General features: G+C 38.8%; 1 protein-coding gene across 8 annotated transcripts in view; it reads left to right on the forward strand.

Moving 5' to 3' along the window:
- The window catches only part of DOCK3 (dedicator of cytokinesis 3), a 735,684-nt gene that overhangs the window by 211,393 nt on the left and 504,349 nt on the right, over positions 1-19,942 (forward strand). For all 8 annotated transcript variants that reach the window (XM_033208879.1, XM_033208884.1, XM_033208901.1 and 5 more), the window contains exon 5: positions 13,200-13,296. In XM_033208879.1, coding sequence (XP_033064770.1) covers positions 13,200-13,296 — 97 coding nt within the window. The remainder of the gene's footprint in view (positions 1-13,199; positions 13,297-19,942) is intronic.

The following is a 19,942-nucleotide window of genomic DNA, read 5'->3' on the forward strand; positions in this document are numbered from 1 at the left end:
TTTTTTTTATTTATCCGGGTGTTCTATTTCTTCTTGAGTTTTAGTACTTTATATTTTCCTGGAAATTTTTACATCCATATATTTTTTTAGACTTATTACTATAAGCTTATTCATTGTATTTTTAAGGATTTTTTAAAATTTCAGCTCTAATCTATGATGATGCTCATCCCTTTTATACTAATGTTGTTTTTGTGTTTTTTAAAATTTTTCTTCACATCAATTTTTTCGGAAGTTTTTCTGCTTTGACTTTATAAAGAACCAGCTTTTTTTATTTTGCTTATTCTTAATACTGTTTGTTTTCTATCTCATTGTTTCAGTTGTCATGAATGATAGTTTGTATTTTGTGTTTTTTCTTACCTCTGAAGTTTTGTACTTTTGTTTTTTGTTCTTGTCAATTCTGAGGTTTATGCACTTAGCAAATTTGTTTTTAGTCTTTAAAAAAAATTTTTTTTTTTCTCTCCATAGGTTATTGGGGAACAGGTGGTATTTGGTTACACGAGAAAGTTCTCTAGTGGTGATTTGTGAGATTTTGGTGTACCCATCACCCAAGCAGTATACACTGCACCCAATTTGTTGTCTTTTTATCCCTCACCCCCTTCCCACCTTTTCCCTGAGTCCCCAAGGTCCATTACATCATTCTCTTGCCTTTGCATCCTCATATCTTAGCTCCCACTTATGAGTGAGAACATACGATGCTTGGTTTTCCATTCCTGAGTTACTTCACTTAGAATAATAGACTCCAGGCCGGACGCAGTGGCTCAAGCCTGTAATCCCAGCACTTTGGGAGGCCGAGGCGGGCGGATCACGAGGTCAGGAGATCGAGACCATCCTGGCTAACACGGTGAAACCCCGTCTCTACTAAAAATACAAAAAATTAGCTGGGTGTGGTGGCGGGCGCCTGTAGTCCCAGCTACTCGGAGGCTGAGGCAGGAGAATGGCGTGAACCCGGGAGGCGGAGCTTGCAGTGAGCCGAGATCGCACCACTGCACTCCAGCCTGGGCGACACAGCGAGACTCCGTCTCAAAAAAAAAAAAAAAAAAAAAAGAATAATAGACTCCAGTCTCATCCAAGTTGCTGTGAATGCCATCAATTCATTCCTTTTTATGGCTGAGTAGTCTTCCATCGTATATGTATATACCACAGTTTCTTTATCCAGTTGTTGATTGATAGGCATTTGGGTTTGGGTCCATGTTTTTGCAATTGCGAATTGTGCTGCTATAGACATGCGTGTGCAAGTATCTTTTTTTTTGTATAATGACTTCTTTTCCTCTGGGTAGATACCCAGTAGTGGGATTATTGGATCAAATGGTAGTTCTACTTTTAGTTATTTAAGGAAACTCCATGCTATTTTCCACAGTAGTTTTTATTTTTAGGTTTATCTCATGCAAGAATTGAATATTATGGAATTCCCTCTATATAATGTCTTAGCTGTATTCCACAATATTTAATACTTAATATAAATTTACAAATTGATAGTCTCTCCAATATTCTCCTTTGGTTTTATAATGTTTCTCTTTTGCTATTCTGTAAATTATAGATTTTAGTGTAAAGCTAAACCTTATCACTACCTTTTTAAAAATAGGTGGGGAAACAATCACTGGGGAATGGAAGAGGGGAAAAGTCAATGAAGTTAAATTTATAAATGAATACATGACATAGCAAGGAATAATATATTGTGGATATTACAGACATGTTTCTCTACTTGGTCACAGGAATTAATTTGCATTAGTGATTTCCTTACTTTACCACCCATTTTGTAATTTCCTTGCCTTAGCTAGGTACTACTTAGCTGTGGTGTTTGAGCCCTTGATGGTTCAGTATGCAGAGGGATGCTGTTCTCTTGCACTAACTTTTACCACAGAGCATGGTAGTATTATGATATTCCCTGGGGATCTTTTGGGTTCCATTCATGCTTCTTCCTACTCTATTATATAGCACCAAAAATATTTCTGTTAAAGACTTATACAAATCTTGCCAACCAATGCCAAAACTGCCTCTGTTTTGTTTTTTGTTTGTTTGTTTGCTCAGTGGCAGGGGTAACCTGAACCTGAAATGGCCTCATGGGAATCTCAGCTTCAATATAATTGAATCATATTCTTATCTGGTGTATGCATGTTTCCCTTGAATTCTAAATTAGCAGAGCCAGAGTCCTCAAAGATAGAAAGCAAAAAATTTGCAAGTGAGTCATTACGTGTGAGAATGAGAAGTTGTCCTTTACATTTCTACTTCATGTTTCTGGATCCATGTATTCTGATTATCGGAGAAACATAACTTTATATTAGTTACTGGTTCAGAATAATTGTCTTAACGTGTGGATTGCCCCAGCCTTGAAAAAGCTAGTATAACAAAGTCTTCTATAGTCTTGTCTGTTGTTCTATACAGTCTGTTGCTCTGGGTGATGAAGTAATTAGTAAGATCAGTTAATCCGGTGAGTGTCAGCTCCTTATTTTCCTTCTTTTTGTTTAAAGTGAATTCCTTGCTCATATTCCAGTTTTATATGCAAGAGAGTTATAGCAAATAAGGTATTGAATACTCTGCTGAAGGTTATGTTTCCCGAAATGAAGCAGCCAGGGAAAGTAAGTCCAAATGTCATCCTCTTTGTCATGAACGGGGTCAAAAGTATAAGCTTGCCTGTAGGCAGTTGGCTAATACACTTGGAGTATGTGTACCACATCCAAGTCTCAGGGTTGCTCACTGCTACTGGTCAGTTCTGATTCAGTAGTTGTGGTGTCAGATCAGCCTCGGTGAGGGAAAGTTCATGGAGTTGAGCTCCTCTATAGCTGCTGTTTCTTTCACAGCATTCTTTTCAGGATGGCTGGGAAAGTAAACAGATTGAATTTACAGGACACGGGACAGTTATGCGGATGGTGTATGGTCTAAGGAAAATGGGCTTCTCTTTGCAAGATAATTCATTCAGGTGAGGTAATCTCACAGTATGTAAGCAAGGCAAGGATACCCTCATCAGCCCAGAAGGAGGGACTTTTTCCGATGCCAGAAGGAGGTTTACTAGGGGTGGAGCTCAGACTTTCCTAAGTTAGCCCATGTCTTTCTTCTATCTCCGTTCTGATTCACAGGTTACCGTTATTTTTATGTTACTACGCTGCCTTTTATCTTAATTTTAATGAAAAGGCCATGAATTTAACTGATCTTGTAATTCAGCAATCCTTAGGATCAAAACTTGAGTTTGATTTTTGGCTATATGAGTGATGAAGCTGAAAGAGAAAATGAACTCTTGCATGAGCATCAGAAAAGTGAGCATTAAGCTTTTTGCAGTCCTAGTTTCCTGATTAGAGATTATTCTTCCAAGTAGTATTTTGTATATATCAAATTGTCTCATCCATCTGTCAAAGTCAAATAAAAATAGAGAGACAAATCTCTAAACAAAGCATTTTATTTGGAAGGCCAGGCATAGTGGCACATACCTGTAGTCTTGGCTCCTCAGGAGGCTGAGGCAGGAGGATTACTCGAGCCCAGGAGTTTGAGGCCACTGTGCACTGTGATCATGCCTGTGAGTAGGCATTGCACTCCAGCCTGGGAAACATAGCAAGCCTCTGCCTCCTTAAAAAAAAAAAAAAAAAAAAAAAAAGAGTTTTATTTAGGAAAGCAGAATTGCCATTCAGGGCATACACACAGACAGGGTAGTCTTCTGTGTGTCTGAAGAAGAAACAGAAGGTTGGGGTTTTATTAGAGAAATGTTACATATTGTTTTGAAAGAAAACTTACACTAGGGCAGTTTTTGGGAGCTAGCAAGCTCTGATTGGTTGGGTGAGTGATGGCAGTAGGTAAAACTGTTCTTAGAGTCATGGCAGTTCATTTCAGCAGCTACTAGGTAAAACTGGTCTTTTTTTTTTTTTTTTTTTGAGACAGAGTCTCACTCTGTTGCCCAGGCTGGAGTGCAAATGGCACAGTCTTGGCTTACTGTCACCTCTGCCTCCCCGGGTTCAAGTGATTCTGTTGCCTCAGCCTCTTGAGTAGCTGGGATTACAGGGCACGCACCACCACGCCTGACTAGTTTTTGTATATTTAGTAGAGATGGGGTTTTACCATGTTGGCCAGGCTGATCTCGAACTCCTGACCTCAGGTGATCCACCCACCTTGGCCTCCCAAAGTTATAGCGGGCCGTTTTGGCAGCTGGCTTGTGATAGAACCCTTGGACAGGTGCTTTGTGCCCGAGTGCTTCCCTCCTCCCCTGACCCAGTCTCTTGACATTTATTTAGTTGGGTATGCCAAGATAATTCCAATTCATGTAATCAATTTTTATATATCCATTCTACATATGCTAGATTTGTTAACTCTTAGTTTGGATTAGAGTTAAAGGGAGAATCAGTAGATCAGCAGTACCTGGAAGATTTCTTGCTTTTGAGCATCCAGACCAAGGGTTTTTTAAGAAGAGAAAACCAAACACCGCATGTTCTCACTCATAGGTGGGAACTGAACAATGAGATCACTTGGACTCGGGAAGGGGAACATCACACACTGGGGCCTATCATGGGGAGGGGGGAGGAGGGAGGGATTGCATTGGGGAGTTATACATGATATAAACGTCATGCACATGTACCCTAGAACTTAAAGTATAATAAAAAAAAAAAAAAAGTTTACCTATTTATTTGTTCATTTGTTTGTTCAGCCATTTATTAATTCATTCTGTGACCTCATTCTTGGTCTTATTTAGCAAAGCTTTTCTCAAACTCAATCTCATGCTTTCCTCTAGGATGGAGACAGTATTAGACTCTGCTTCTAGTTATACGTATTTTATTTATAAGTGTTACAGGAACCTTGACATTATCATAACCAGAGAGGGTTAGAGATCTGGGGCTCCAAAGTGGTTAGATGAAAGTGGGAATTGAAAGGGAATTAGCATGCGTGCCCACTATAGCAAGATTGTGAGAGTTGTTGAGAGTCAGCTGCCAAAGAACAGTAGGAAAGATGTGAGCACCTTATGGACTGTCAGTTAGAGTTGGTACAGCATTAGACAGCTGAGAAGAAGGAGAATCTTGGTGTCCTAAATTGTCCCATTATGGCATGGAATGAAAAACAGGTACTTCCTGCGGTTATATTTTCTTGCCTGTGTTACAGCACTACCTTCTAACTGGTCTCCCTGTTTCTATCCATGTTCCCCTACAGTTTATAGCGCAACATAACTGCCAGAGTCGTTCTTTAAAAATATGTTAGATCATGTTACTCCTTTGCTTAAAACCTTCCAGCGACTCCCATCTCACGCAGAGCAAACCCTAAAGTTCTTACAAAGGCTTACATGTTTTATGATGTGGCTTCCTGTCACCCTGTAACCTTCAGTGACACTGGTTTTCTTGCTTTTATTCAATCATTTCAGGTATGCCCCTGCCTTGAGGCTTATGTTGTTTCTTATGCGTGGGATGCTGTGCCTGATTAGCTTTGTTACTTCCTTCAGGCCTTTTCTGAAATCTTCTCAATGAAACATACCTTGACTACAGTATTTACTTCTGCCTCCTTCCTTCCCCTCACCAACTTAAAACTGGATGCTCCCACAGGGCAGTGGGGAGTGGGGAATGAGGAGGGATTGGTTAATGGGTACTGAAATACCGTTAGATAGAATAAGATCTAGTGGTTTTATAGCACAACAGAATGACTATAGCTAACAATAATTTATTATATATTTTGAAATAGCTAGAAGAGAAGATTTAGAATGTTCTCAATACAAAGATGATAAATATTTGAGGTGATGGATATTTCATTTACCAAGATTTTCTCATTATACATTGTGTGCTTATATCAGAATATTACATGTACCCCATAAATATGTATAACTATTACACATCCATAAAAAATGAAAATAACATCTTTTCAGTCTTTGCTTCTTTTCAGTCTTTGCTTCTTTAAGTCATTGGTTTCCTTTTCTAAGTCTGGGTTGAAAGGAACTTAGGTCATAGCTCTGTGTTCCCCAGATGCAGGAAGGTTGATAAATCAAGCATCCATCATTTTACACTCACAGAATGGAGGAAAATCTGTCTCTACATTCCACCTAGGGGAAGGGGATTATGAGGCAGAACAGAAAAGGAAAAAAATAATCCCACAATTGTCTGTAACACTGCCATTTACTTCTTTTGGGATACCTATTAGCAGTAGATTAGAGTTTTTCCACCTCTCTCCCATGTACTCTTAAGTATTCACAGATACTTTGGGTCTCTTTTTTTTCCCTGACCTGCATTCTAGAGAGATTTCATCAGTACTTGCTTGCAACTGTTTTCTTTTGAATTCTTTCTAACATATATCCTCTCTATTGAGGTTTTCTTTTTTCATTGGCAATGTTTTTGTGTGATTTTATTGTGGTGAAATATATATATAATAAAAAGTTTACCATTTCAGTTCTTTAAGTGTACAACCCAGTGGCATCAAATACATTCACAATGTTGTGCAGCTGTTATCACAATTCATCTCCAGAACTTTCATTATTGCCAAAAGAATCTCTGTCCCTATTAAACAGTTACTCCCCGTTCTCCCTCTACCCAGCCCCTGGTAATCTCTATTCTACTTTCTGTCTGTATGAATTTTCATATTCTAGGTACCTAATATAAATGGAATCATAACATTTGTCTTTTTGTATTTAGCGTATTTCACTAGCATAGTGCTTTGATGATTCATCCATGTTGTCGAATGTATTAGAATTTCATTCCTTTTTAAGGTTGAATAATATTCCATTGCACTTATATAGACCACATTTAAATTTTCCATTCATCTATTGATGGACACTTGAGTCTTAATAATTTTCGTTTGCAAGTTTCCTAATTGATTCTATTGCATATCATCATTTCTTGTTTTATTTATGCTTGGTTCTGTTTCATACTTTTTCCTTTCTGAAATGGAAGTGATTCTTTTCATTTCTCTAGGCATCCTAAACATTTAAAAATGTTTATCAGGCCATTTCATAAAGTTAATTTTATCTGAAAAGGATTTACAGATGGCTCCCAGCGTATGATGGTTTGCCTTAAGATTTTTCTACTTTACAGTGGTGAGAAAGTGATACGCATTCAGTAGAAACCATACTTTGGGTACCTGTACAAACATTGTGTTTTTCACTGTCAGTACAGTGTTCAACAAGTTATTTGAAATATTTAACACTTTATTATACAGTACACTTTTTGTTAGATGATTCTGCCAAACAATAGGGTAATATAAGTGTTCTGAGTACATTTAAAGGAGGATAGGCTAAGCTATGGATGTTTGGCAGGTTGGGTGTATTAAATGCATCTTTGACTTCATGATATTTTCAACTTACAACGGGTTTATGAGGTTGTAACCCCGTTGTAAGTGGAACAGCATTTGTGTTATTTTTAAGCCTTTTAACATAATAGAGTCTTCATGAATTGTAGAATTTTGGTTTTCAGAAGTGGATGATTTTGTTTCCCCTCTCCGTTTTTCCCTCTGAGCATATCTGTCTAGTGCTTGAGCAATTACTGCTATCTGTCCCCTAACCTCCAGTGTGGAACCAGGTCCTTCAGCAGCATTTTAGAGCTTCTTCCCCACAGTGACATTGGGGCTGTGGTAGATTCTGACCCTTGGCTGAAGTGGGGAGGGGGCTGCTTAAGGTCCAGTCTCCTTAGTCCTGCAGCTTGCTGAAAACCATAGTCCTAAATGAGGTTTAATAGCAGTTGGTGTTGTGCCTCATGTTGGCTTTCTTTTCCCAAACTTCAACCAGTGAATCTGGCCTTGGTTCCCATCTCATTTTGAGCACTTTTTTCCTCCTTGTTATCCCCCTAAGTTCCTAGTCACCAGTGCTGGCTTTTGACTTCAGAATCTAGAAGACCTGTGATTTCACCCTCGTTCGCTGCTGTGTTTTTGTTGTTGCCATTGTTGTTCTGTTGTTGCTGTGTTGAGATATTTATTTTATTTTGGATCTCAAAAATATTTATATTTTACCTATAATTGCTGTGTCTTTGGAGCTGAGGAAATATGTCAAAATAAGAATTTACTGAGCTATTTTGATAAGGTGTCAGTAAAAAATATATTTAAAGTACAATATAAAATCTAGCTGATTTTGACATTTGAGTCTAGAAACTCTTTGCTTAATTGTAAGCAATGAAAATTAAAGATTGAGAGTCAACAATAGCTACCATTTATTAAATATCCTATATATTAATCATTTTATTTGGTACTTCACACTTAACCACATCACACTTTGGTATCCCAGATTCGTAGTGGAATTATCCACTTATTCCCGATGAGGAAGGCAAGGCTGTGAGAGTTCAAATACCTTTACTAAAGTAGCATAGCTAGGAAGTGAGGAAACTTTAGCAGGTGAGGCCAAATTATCATAAGTCCTATGTCTTAGAACTGTAAGATAGGAACAATCTCAGTTGTTTATAGATCTTTTTTTTTTTTTTTTTTTGAGACGGAGTCTCGCTCTGTTGCCCAGGCTGGAGTGCAGTGGCTGGATCTCAGCTCACTGCAAGCTCTGCCTCCCACATTTACGCCATTCTCCCGCCTCAGCCTCCCGAGTAGCTGGGACTACAGGCGCCCGCCACCTCGCCCGGCTAGATTTTTGTATTTTTTAGTAGAGACGGGGTTTCACCATGTTAGCCAGGATGGTCTTGATCTCCTGACCTCGTGATCCGCCCTTCTCGGCCTCCTAAAGTGCTGGGATTACAGGCTTGAGCCACTGCGCCCGGCCTGTTTATAGATCTTAATGATTAAAGTAGCCAAAGACCTAATAGATGAAACTCCAAGGAAATTGTATTTTACTTTCTCTTGCATATCATTTCTGCATTAATCTTACTAAAACACAACACTCCTTTAACATCACTCATGTTTCCCTATTTCCATAGTGTCAAATTTAAAATCTCACAGCCTTGCAGTGAGTGCAGAGGTCCGGATCCACAGCCCCGACTTGGGCGGCTGCAGCCTCACTGGTGCAAGGCTCCTGCCTACTCCTTGCCCCCCAAGAGCCCAGGGAGGCCCAGGTCCACAACCCTGACTTGGGCAGCTGCAGCCGTGCCCAAAACGGTGGGGCTGCTACCTGTAGCTCCTGGCCCCCTGGAGCATGCAGCCCCTGCTGTGTTCCCTCACAGCCTGGGGCTGGGGCTCCAGGTCCTTGCTGGGCCCCGGCCAGTGTCCAGGGCAGGGGCAACGTCTCCCTGAGCTCCCTCGGTGGCTCCAGTGCTCAGGGGCGGCCCAGAGCTCCCCCTTACCTGGCTTGGGGCCCTGCCCAGGGTGGGCATCTCTGGGAGTGGATCGCAGGCCTTGGGCCAGCCAGTGGGAGTGATACTGTGCAGACCCATATGGGGTAGACCCTGGGGATGCGACCCTGGGCATGCAACCCTGGGCGGGCCTGTGCAGACAGCCTCCTCCAGAGGTGCAGGAACCCAGTGCTCTCTGCGAGGTGGGCATGGTGACTGCACTGCTGGCTGATCCCCGAAGTGGGCACCACTCTTACTTCCCTGGCCCCTGAAGCGTGGCCCCAGCACTGCCTTCTCCTGTCACCCTCCCTGTAGCAGTGGCAGGAGAGAGCAGTGACTTGGGGAGAGGTTGTGGAGCCACAGAGGCTCCGGGCCTGGGGCTGGGTCCTGCCGGGCTGTGTAAGGGTAAGGGCAGTGCAGTCAGCTGCCTCCTGGAGGTAGGGCACGGGAGACTCACCACAGCTATTGCTGCTCCTGCAGCCACTCCTGCCTCCACTGCCCACGCCTCCCCACTACAGACGGCCTGCTGCCATCAGTAGCATGAATTCTCTTTAATATGCCTTGCTCATTATTTTTTCTATACCACTTTTTATAGCATAGTATGGTCTTTAGGACTCTCTCTCCACCTGCTTGCCTTTCAGATGCAAACCTCTTCTAGTAACTTCACTTTCTTCATGAATCTTTGTCTGCAACAGCTCACAGTGAACCTTTTTAGAACATTAGATGTTATAGTTGATGTCACACATATAGCATCTATTTGTGCTTTATGTTTAAGTTTTGTTACTAAGATTGTGATTTCCCTGATTGTTTCTGTACATCTCCTAATTATCTCCGCAGCATTCTTAAGATGTAGTATATGGAAATAACTTCAGAAATTGCAACTTTTAACCAGTAGCTTGAAGAAATAAAGGATGTCTTCTGATTAAATTCAAATTTGTGTAGCAAGTCATTATGACTTTCTTATGACATTTATCATTAGCTTCCTCTTTTTCATCTGAGAAGATCAATATGATCTATTTCAAAAAATGAAAGTAAATTAAACCACAGTTATTTTCCTGCTCCCATCTTCCCTAAATACTCAGCATGCTGATCACCACAATATGCGGGGTGGGGTGAGAAAAGTGAGTCTCTTGGGCAGTGTCTTACATGGCTGGTGGAGCCGGGTGCCTAATCATTGTGCTTTTACTTTCCGCTGTGAGAAACTGCAGGGTTATGGAGTTTCTCTTGTGAGCTGTGCTGCTTTGTGGGAGGGGCGATGCAGGTAAAATGAAACTTCTTACTCTCTCCACTGCGTCTATTTTGGGTTTTTTGCCTCAGTAGTGTGCTGAAACTTTTCTGTGGGATTCCTAGACTCCCACAAAGGTGCTCTTGTCCACAAGTTGTTGTCAAAATTGATACTTCTTGGGGGCATGTGACAGTAGAAAGCACCTCTTCTGTCATCTTGCTGATATTACCTTTGTCACATTTTACTCTTAACAAGCCCTTGATGAAGGCTTTTATATTAATGAGCTTGTAAATTTGATGGATATAGATAATGCCATGGCATTATTTCAAGGTGACTTTTTGTAATCTGTGGGGGTAAGTCACACAAAATAAGAACACAGTAAAACCATAAGGCATAATCAGATAACTTATATGTTCATTGATGCTCAATATTAATGCACTGAGTCATCTTTGAACACAGTGGTGCTTTGTCAGCTGCTTCTTGTGGAAACAAATAATACTTAATGCTAATTTTGTGGAATATATTTTCCTGGACTTTTTTTTTTTCAGATGGATGATATTCCCCTTGGCTAATAAATGGGTATAAGTTACCTCAGTATATCAGTTTATCAAATCTTTGGTCATATAAAGTATTTTGTTAACCCTCAACATTGGTATAGACATTATAGAAATATTATCAAGTTAGTCTTCCTGCTTTCAGTAACTTTTCTTTCAGGTTACTTGTGTTAAGATCTGGAATTTTTACTGTCTTTTGAAAAGGTCCTATGAGAGCTGGTCCCAGTCATACCAGCTTTTTTTCATCTTGGATGTGTGAAATTGTTTTCCAACTCAGTGACATCTTACATACTTTTCTCATTTGCAGGTGGCACCATAACTCGTTTTCTCCCTCTGCACACACTTTTCATGTCATGATTTTTTTGCATATATTGGGCCTTGACACTTCTTCAGAGAAGAGTTTATTGATCTGCTCATTGTAAATTGTATACCACAGCTAAAAATCTTTCATTGTACCTGTATTAGTCTGTTCTCATGCTGCTAATAAAGACATATCTGAGACTGGGTAATTTATAAAGAAGAGATTTAATGGACTCACAGTTCCATGTGGCTGGGGAGACCTTGCAATCATAGTGGAAGGCAAACGAGGAGCAAAGTCACATCTTTTTTTTTTTTTTTTTTTTATACTTTAAGTTCTAGGGTACATGTGCATAACGTGCAGGTTTGTTACATATGTATACTTATGCCATGTTGTGTGCTGCACCCATCAACTCGTCAGCACCCATCAATTCATCATTATATCATGTATAACTCCCCAATGCAATCCCTCCCTCCTCCCCCCTCCCCATGATAGGCCCCAGTATGTGATGTTCCCCTTCCCAAGTCCAAGTGATCTCATTGTTCAGTTCCCACCTATGAGTGAGAACATGCAGTGTTTGGTTTTCTCTTCTTGTGATAGTTTGCTAAGAATGATGGTTTCCAGCTGCATCCATGTCCCTACAAAGGACGCAAACTCATCCTTTTTTATGGCTGCATAGTATTCCATGGTGTGTATGTGCCACATTTTCTTAATCCACTCTGTCACAGATGGACATTTGGGTTGATTCCAAGTCTTTGCTATTGTGAGTAGTGCCGCAATAAACATACGTGTGCATGTGTCTTTGTAGTAGATTAATTTATAATCCTTTGGGTATATACCCAGTAGTGGGATGGCTGGGTCATATGGTACGTCTAGTTCTAGATCCTTGAGGAATTGCCATACTGTTTTCCATAATGGTTGAACTAGTTTACAATCCCACCAACAGTGTAAAAGTGTTCCTATTTCTCCACATCCTCTCCAACACCTGTTGTTTCCTGGCAAAGTCACATCTTAATGGCAGCAGACAAGAGAGCATGTCCTCGGGAACTCCTCTTTATAAAAACCATCAGATCTTGTGAGACTCATTCACTATTATGAGAACAGCTTGGGAAAGACCCGCCCCCATGATTCAATTACCTCTCACCCGGTCTCTCCCACAACACATGGGAATTATGGGAGCTACAAGTCAAGATGAGATTTGGGTGGGGACACAGCCAAACCACATCAGTACCTTTTCATTTTCATTTTAGATTTATTACTGTCCATGTCTGTCTGATTCCCTATCCAGACCAAGAGCTTTCTGAAGATAGTAATCCTGTTCATTTTTGTTCACTGATAAATTTTTGACAGTTGGCACAGGGACTGGCATTATAGTGGATACTGCTTATGAAGTAGTCAGAGAGAATCCAAGCACCTTTCTGTTACCAGGTTCAGAATTCCTCTACCAGACTTAGAATTACTCTGCTGACATTATGTTGCAAGAAATACAATACCAATATAAGGGAGTATGCATTAAACTTTTCAAAGTTTAATTGTGTGGGTTCCTCCCTGCCACAACTCCCCACATTTTTCCAGATCTTTTTTTTTAACCAAGGGTATGAGCAAACTTTCATGCAGAAAAATGTTAAAGGACATAAATAATTTTAAGAAATTAATCTGAGCAAGACTTGGGTAGTATCATGGGTTTTCCTTGAAGGAAAAAAGCTTAGAGACTGTTCTTTAAAAAGTGTGTTTTAAGGATACTATTATAAAAAGTAAAACTGAGGACTTATACAGTAAAACCCAAATCTCTTTAATTCAGTTCACTTTCACTGTTGCAGTATATCATTATAAAAAGGTCTTTGATCAATTAGATGTACTTTTTGTTTGCATAAATTTAAAATGTGAGTTAAACAAGTAAAAGACAGGAAACAATTTGCTGAGATTATTTTCAGAGATAATGTGGCTGTCTTTTGTGGCTCTGGTTCTAGGCAGTATGAAACTGTGGTTCCACTTGAAGATTCTATTGTGACTGAGGTTACAGCAACTCTACAAGAATGGGCAAGTTTGTGGAAACAGTTGTATGTGGTAAGTAGTTGATTACTGGTTTATTGGATCATTAAAGTTTAGTGTACCAAGTAAAAATATTAACCTGTGCTAAGTATGCAGTTTTAGATTTCTGAATATTTGCAGTTTATCAAATGTATATTCTTAGTATTTACTGAAACATAGCAGACTGAGTTTTTTCAACCTGAGGAGCACACATTATTGTTCATATGCCTGTAGTTTCTCTACTCCAGTCGCTGGAATATGTTACATAGCACCAGGGATCTTAGCTGTCTTACTCATTGTTGTGTCCCCAGATGCTTTCATAAAATACATACTTACAGAACAAATGAACCAACTTGAGAGTTATTTATGTTTATCTTTTGTGAACCTAATGGTGGATATAAAGGCCAATAAATTGTGTTAACAGTTTTTAGCAGCTACTAAGCTTCAAGGATATATCATATCTGACACTTTGCTGGCCCAATAAATAAATAGAAAATGTAATAAAAGCCAGTCATGGTGGCTCACACCTGTAATCCTAGTGCTTTGGGAAGCTGAGGCAGGAGGATTGCTTAAGGCCAGGAGTTTGAAACCACCTTAGGGACCACCATCTCTACACAAAATTAAAAATTTAGTTGGGTATGGTGGTGTGTGCCTGTAGTCCTAGCTACTTGGGAGGCTAAGGAATGAGACCCTGTCTCTTAAAAAAAAAAAGTAATGGAAACCTAATAAAAAAGTAATAAAGTTCTCAGAAAACTTAGAAAGTAGAGAGTGATAAGATGTAGAAATAATCATAATATCTACACTAAAAATAAGTGACAGGGTTTGAACTCTGGACAATATGGAGTAAACACATTTTATTTTACTTCTACTAATACAACAAAAAGCCCTGGAGAAAACACATAATTCACCTCCTGGAAAACTCAAAGTTAGAAAAAAGAGAAAGAACTGCCAAGGGATTTGGGGGCTCAGGATCACATGAATTCTCTCTCTCTCTCTCTCTTTCCCTTTTCCTTTTCTTTACCTTCATATATCCTGACCTTGTCTCTAGAGAGGCACACAACTTGGAAATGCCAGTGGGTAGAAACCAACAAACGAAAATTAGTGCCAAGGAAAGCCTGTTCTCTCTAGCCAAAGGATAGCCCCAAAAGACAGAAACTTTTTTAGTAATAATTTACTGCTCTCTAAGAGAACACACAATAAAAGCTGTATTTCTCTCCTACTCTAACAGGCATTTCAGCAGTGGCATCCATAACCAGTGCTGTTTTATACATACATCCTCCCCCTCCTACAGTAACAAGAGGATGCCCCTCTCCAGTGGAGGCTGTGGAATGAACTGGACAAATCTGGAAAAATGTGGGGGCGGGTGGCCAGGAGGAACCCAGAAAATTAGACTTTCACCCCCTACCCTATAGTAATGAAGTGGTGCCCCACCTCAGCGGAATATGAAGTAAGGAGGAAGTAACTTTCCATGAGAAATTTGTGGTTGGAACTCTTGACTTCTACTTTCCTTGTTGTGCTTTCCCCAGCTGAGTCTGTGGGCAAGACTCTGACTTCCACCCTCCCTTCCCCACTGCATTGACGAGGCAGACCCTGTGGGATAGTACCCTGTCTTCCATCCTTGCCCTGCTAAAATGAGGCAGTGCTTGTCCCCACCCAAACCCAAACTGAGGAGATAGTGGGGTGAAGTTATATCATCTACATAACACAAATGAGGGAAATTAGAAAAGCACTGCAGAGATTTTTATAACTAGATTGACATTCATCCACAGCTCATAAAGGTGAGAAGGTTGCAGTTTTAAGCAGGTTGACTACTTGCTAAAATATATGATTTAAATAGGAACCAGAGTGTCATAGTACAATAATGTTCAGGATATGGCCCAGAATTACTTGTCATATGAAAAATCAGGAAAATCTAAACTCAGCAGATGCTGATACTGAGATGACACAGATGTGGAATGATCGACAAGGACGTTTAAACAGCTTTTGTAAAAATGCTTCAACAAGCAATTACAAACACTCTTGAAACAAACATAGACAACCTTAGGAACAAAGTAGAAACTATAAAGAACCAAATGAAAATGATAGAACTGAAATATACAATAACCAAAATTAAAAAAATATATGAGCTCAATAGCAGCCTATAGAAATTATAGAGAAATGAATTGGTCAATTTGAAGATAGTTCACTAGAAATTCTCCAGTACAAATGATGGAGAGAAAAATAGAAAAAATGAGCTCTGCTTCCAGAGACCTATGGGACAATAAGATAAGATGTAACACTGTAGCCTCAGAATACTAGATAGAGAGGACAGGATGTGGAGTAAAAAAAAAAAAAATTTTTTTTCTTTTTTTTACATGAAATAATGGCTGAAATTTACCAGTTTGGCAGAAGACATAAGCATTTTAGATTCAGGAAGCTTAGTGAACTCCAAATGGGAAAACCCCAAAGAAATCCATACTCGGACACATCATAGTCCAAATTCTGAAAATTAAAGCCAGAGAAGAAATCTTGAAAGTAGCTAGAGGACATTTAACACATTACCTGTGACAACAATTTGAATAACAGGTTTCTCATCAGAAAGTATGGCAGACGGGAAGTATCCCATCATTTTTCAACTGCTTAAATTTAAAAACAACAACAACAACAACAAAAAAGCAGATTATCCTGAATTGTGTATCCAGCGAAAATATGCTTCAAGAATGAATGGGTAATCAACCCATATCAGAAGGAGGAAAGTAAGAAAATTTGTTGACAGGAGATTGGTTCTAAAAGAATGACTATAAAGGAAGTTGTTCAGAAAGAAAGGAAGTGACAACAGGATGCTTGGAACATTAGGAATGAAGAAAGCAATGGAAAGGGTAGATTAATTCTCTCTTCAGTTTTTAAAGTTATGTTTGATAATACAAAGCAAAAATTATAATGTTGATACAATTCTCAGGGTATGTTGAATTAATATTTAAGAAAACTGTTGGCCGGATGTGGTGGCTTACGCCTGTAATCCCAGCACTTTGGGAGGCCAAAGTGGGCAAATCATGAGGTCAGGAGATCGAGACCATCCTAGCTAACACGGTGAAACCCTGTCTCTACTAAAAATATAAAAAAATTAGCCGGATGTGGTGGCGTGTGTCTGTAGTCCCAAGCTACTCGTGAGGCTGAGGCAGGAGAATGTTGTGAACCAGGGAGGCAGAGCTTACAGTGAGCCGAGATCACGCCAGTGCACTCCAGCCTGGGCGACAGAGCGAGACTCTGTCTCGAAAAACAACAGTAACAAAAATTAATACTGGTAGACTGAGCAGCTCCATATGTCTATTGCAATCTCTAGAGCAATCATTAAGATATTATATAAAGTGATATAATAAAAAGTACTATAAATCAAAATAGAATACTAAAAATGTTCAAATAACCTACAGAAAAATAAGAAAGGGGGTGAAACCCTGCCTCTACTAAAAAAATACAAAAAACTAGCTGGGCGAGGTGGCGGGCACCTGTAGTCCCACCTACTCGGGAGGCTGAGGCAGGAGAATGGTGTAAACCCGGGAGGCGGAGCTTGCAGTGAGCTGAGATCCAGCCACTGCACTCCAGTCTGGGCGACAGAGTGAGACTCCGTCTCAAAAAAAAAAAAAAAGAAAAATAAGAAAGGGGACATAGAGGCAGGTAAAATAGAGGGAGCAAACACAAAAGTAAATACAAAAATGGCAGACTTAAGTCCTAGTATATGAATAATTACAAGATAGAGTTTAGCAGAATTCTACAATAAAAAAACTATATGTTGTTTGTATGAAACTCACTTCAAACTCACTTGTCTATATGATGATATAGGGAGGCTAAAGGTTACAGATAGAAAAATATATGCTATGCAAACAAAGAAAAACAGGGTAATTATATTAATAACATGTCATTATATTATGAATAATATTTGTGAATAAATACTATTAATTGTACTAATATAAGAAAAATTCAATATCAGAGCAAAGAAAACTACCAGGGACAAAGAGACAATACAAAATGATAGAAGGATCAATTCACTGGAAAGACAGAATAATCTTAATCTAACAGAGGTGCAAAATAAATAAAGCAAAACCTGAAAGAACTGAATGGAGAAAAGAGAAAAAAATCACTGTTGTAGTTGGGGGTTAATGACCCATTCTTTTTGTAATCCGTATAACCACTAGGCAGTAGTCATCAGGAATAAGGAAGAACGAAACAGTGCAATCAACCATAGGCTCTAATTGAAATTTATAGAATACTTAATAAAATCAGGATACAGATTCTTTTCAGTCAAACATGTTCATTCACCAAGATAGACAATATCTTAGTTCATAGAACAAATCTCAACAAGTTTGTAGTAATTGAAGTCATACAAAGGATATTCTAACCATAATGGAAACAAATTAGAAATCAGTAACAAGAAAAAACAAAAAACCAGGAAAACCTTAAAAATTAAACAACCCACTACTAAATGATCTGTGTCAAAGAGGAAACTGTGAGAGAAATAAAAGATATATCAAAGTGAATTTAAAAGAAAATATATTAAAATCTGTGGGATACTGCAAAAGCATTGTTGAAAGGGAAATGTATGCTTTAAGTCCTAATAATAGGGAAAAAAAAAGCAAGTTTTCAAATCAGACAATTTCAGCTCCTGCTCTACTGTAAGAAACTAAAAAAGGACTCCAGCCTGGGCATCACAGCAAAACTCTGTCCAAAAAAAAAAAAAAAGCCAAAGCAAGCAGAATGAAGGAAAAAATGAAGAGCAGAAATTAATGAAATAAAAAAAAAATACAAAAGTAATAGGGAAAATCAAAGCAAAAACTGGTTTATAAAAGATTAATAAAATTGATAAACACCTAGCAAAACTGAAAAAGAAAATGAGGGAAAATACTAATTACCAATATATCAAGAGTAAAGAAAGAGATATCACCACAGACATCACAGACATTAAGCAGGCAAAAAGAAAATACTGTAAACAACTTTACATACATAATGATAGTTTAAGATGAATAGGTCAAATTCTTGAAAACCATAAATTGTCAAAACTCACCCAAGACAAAATAGATAATCTGAAAATCCTGCAACTGTTAACATAATTGAATTTATAATTAAAATCCTTCTAAAAAGAACCATCCGGGCAAATAAATGACACTAGTTTTATACAGAGTCTTCTAGAAAATAGATAAGGAGGGAATACTTCCTAATTCATCTTATGAGGCTGCTATTACCTTGATATCAAAGTTAGACAAAGACACTACAAAAAGAAAAAAAAATACGGAGTAGCTCTTATGACTATAGACACAAACATCCTCAATAAGGTATTAACAACTTGATCAATATATAAAAATAATAATATACCACGGCCAGTGGGGTTTATTCTGGTAATACAAGGATGGTTCAGTATTTGAAAATCATGTAGTATAATCCATTGTATTAACATTCTAAAGAAGAAAAACCACCTGATGACATTAGTTGATTCAGAAAAGTATTTTAGAAAATTCGACATCCATTCATGATAACAACTCTCAGTAAACTAGCAAAGAAGCAAACTTCCTCAGCTTGATAAAGGATATTTATAAAAACCCACAGCAAATGGCATAATGATGATAGACAGTTTGCATTTGAGAACAAGGCAAGGATGTTACCTCTCAGCACTCCTATCAACGCAATATTGGAAGATTTAACCAATGGAGTAAAGCAAGAAAATGAGAGATATATAGATAGAAAGGAAGAAATAAAATTCTTCCTGTTTGCAGATTATATGGTTGGCTACATGGGAGATCCCAAGGAATCTACAAACAAGAAGACACTAGAGTTTAAAAAGAAACCTCTTAGAATTAATAAGCAAGTTTATGGTTGCAGATATCCAAACATACATACCCACAGACACACACACACACATACACACACACAAAATCATATTTCCACAAATAACAATGAATAATTGAAAACTGAAATTTAGAACACAGTACCATTTATTAGTTGCTCAAGAAAAAATGAGGCCAGGCACAGTGTCTCATGCTTCTCAGTACTTTGGGAGACTGAGGCAGGAATACTGTTTGAGCCCAGTAGTTTGAGATCAGCCTGGGCAACATAGCAAGACCCCATTTCTACCAAAAAAAAAAAAGAAAAAGGAAGAAGAAGGAAAAAAAAGAAACACTTGGGCATAAATCCAACAGAACATGTACAAGATCTGTATATTGAAAACTACACAATGCTAATTAAAAAAGACCTAAGTAATGGAGAGGCAGTATGCTCATGGATTAGAAGAGACATATTAAAAATATTTGTTCTATCCAGACTATTGATCTGTATATTTAATGTAATTCCTAAAACATTCCTGGCAGGATTCTTTTAGAATAGACAAACTGATTCTAAAATTTATAGGGAAAGTTGAAATTATTTTTTTAAATTAAAACTAAAATTTCGGCCGGGCACGGTGGCTCAAGCCTGTAATCCCAGCACTCTGGGAGGCCGAGACAGGCGGATCACGAGGTCAGGAGATTGAGACCATCCTGGCTAACATGGTGAAATTCCGTCTCTACTAAAAAATGCAAAAAACTAGCCGGGCGAGGTGGTGGGCGCCTGTAATCCCAGCTACTCGGGAGGCTGAGGCAGGAGAATGGTGTAAACCCGGGAGGCGGAGCTTGCAGTGAGTTGAGATCCGGCCACTGCACTCTAGCCTGGGCGACAG

Source organism: Trachypithecus francoisi, unplaced genomic scaffold (assembly GCF_009764315.1).
Source record: "Trachypithecus francoisi isolate TF-2019V2 unplaced genomic scaffold, Tfra_2.0 Lachesis_group0, whole genome shotgun sequence".
Classification (NCBI taxonomy): Eukaryota; Metazoa; Chordata; class Mammalia; order Primates; family Cercopithecidae; genus Trachypithecus; species Trachypithecus francoisi.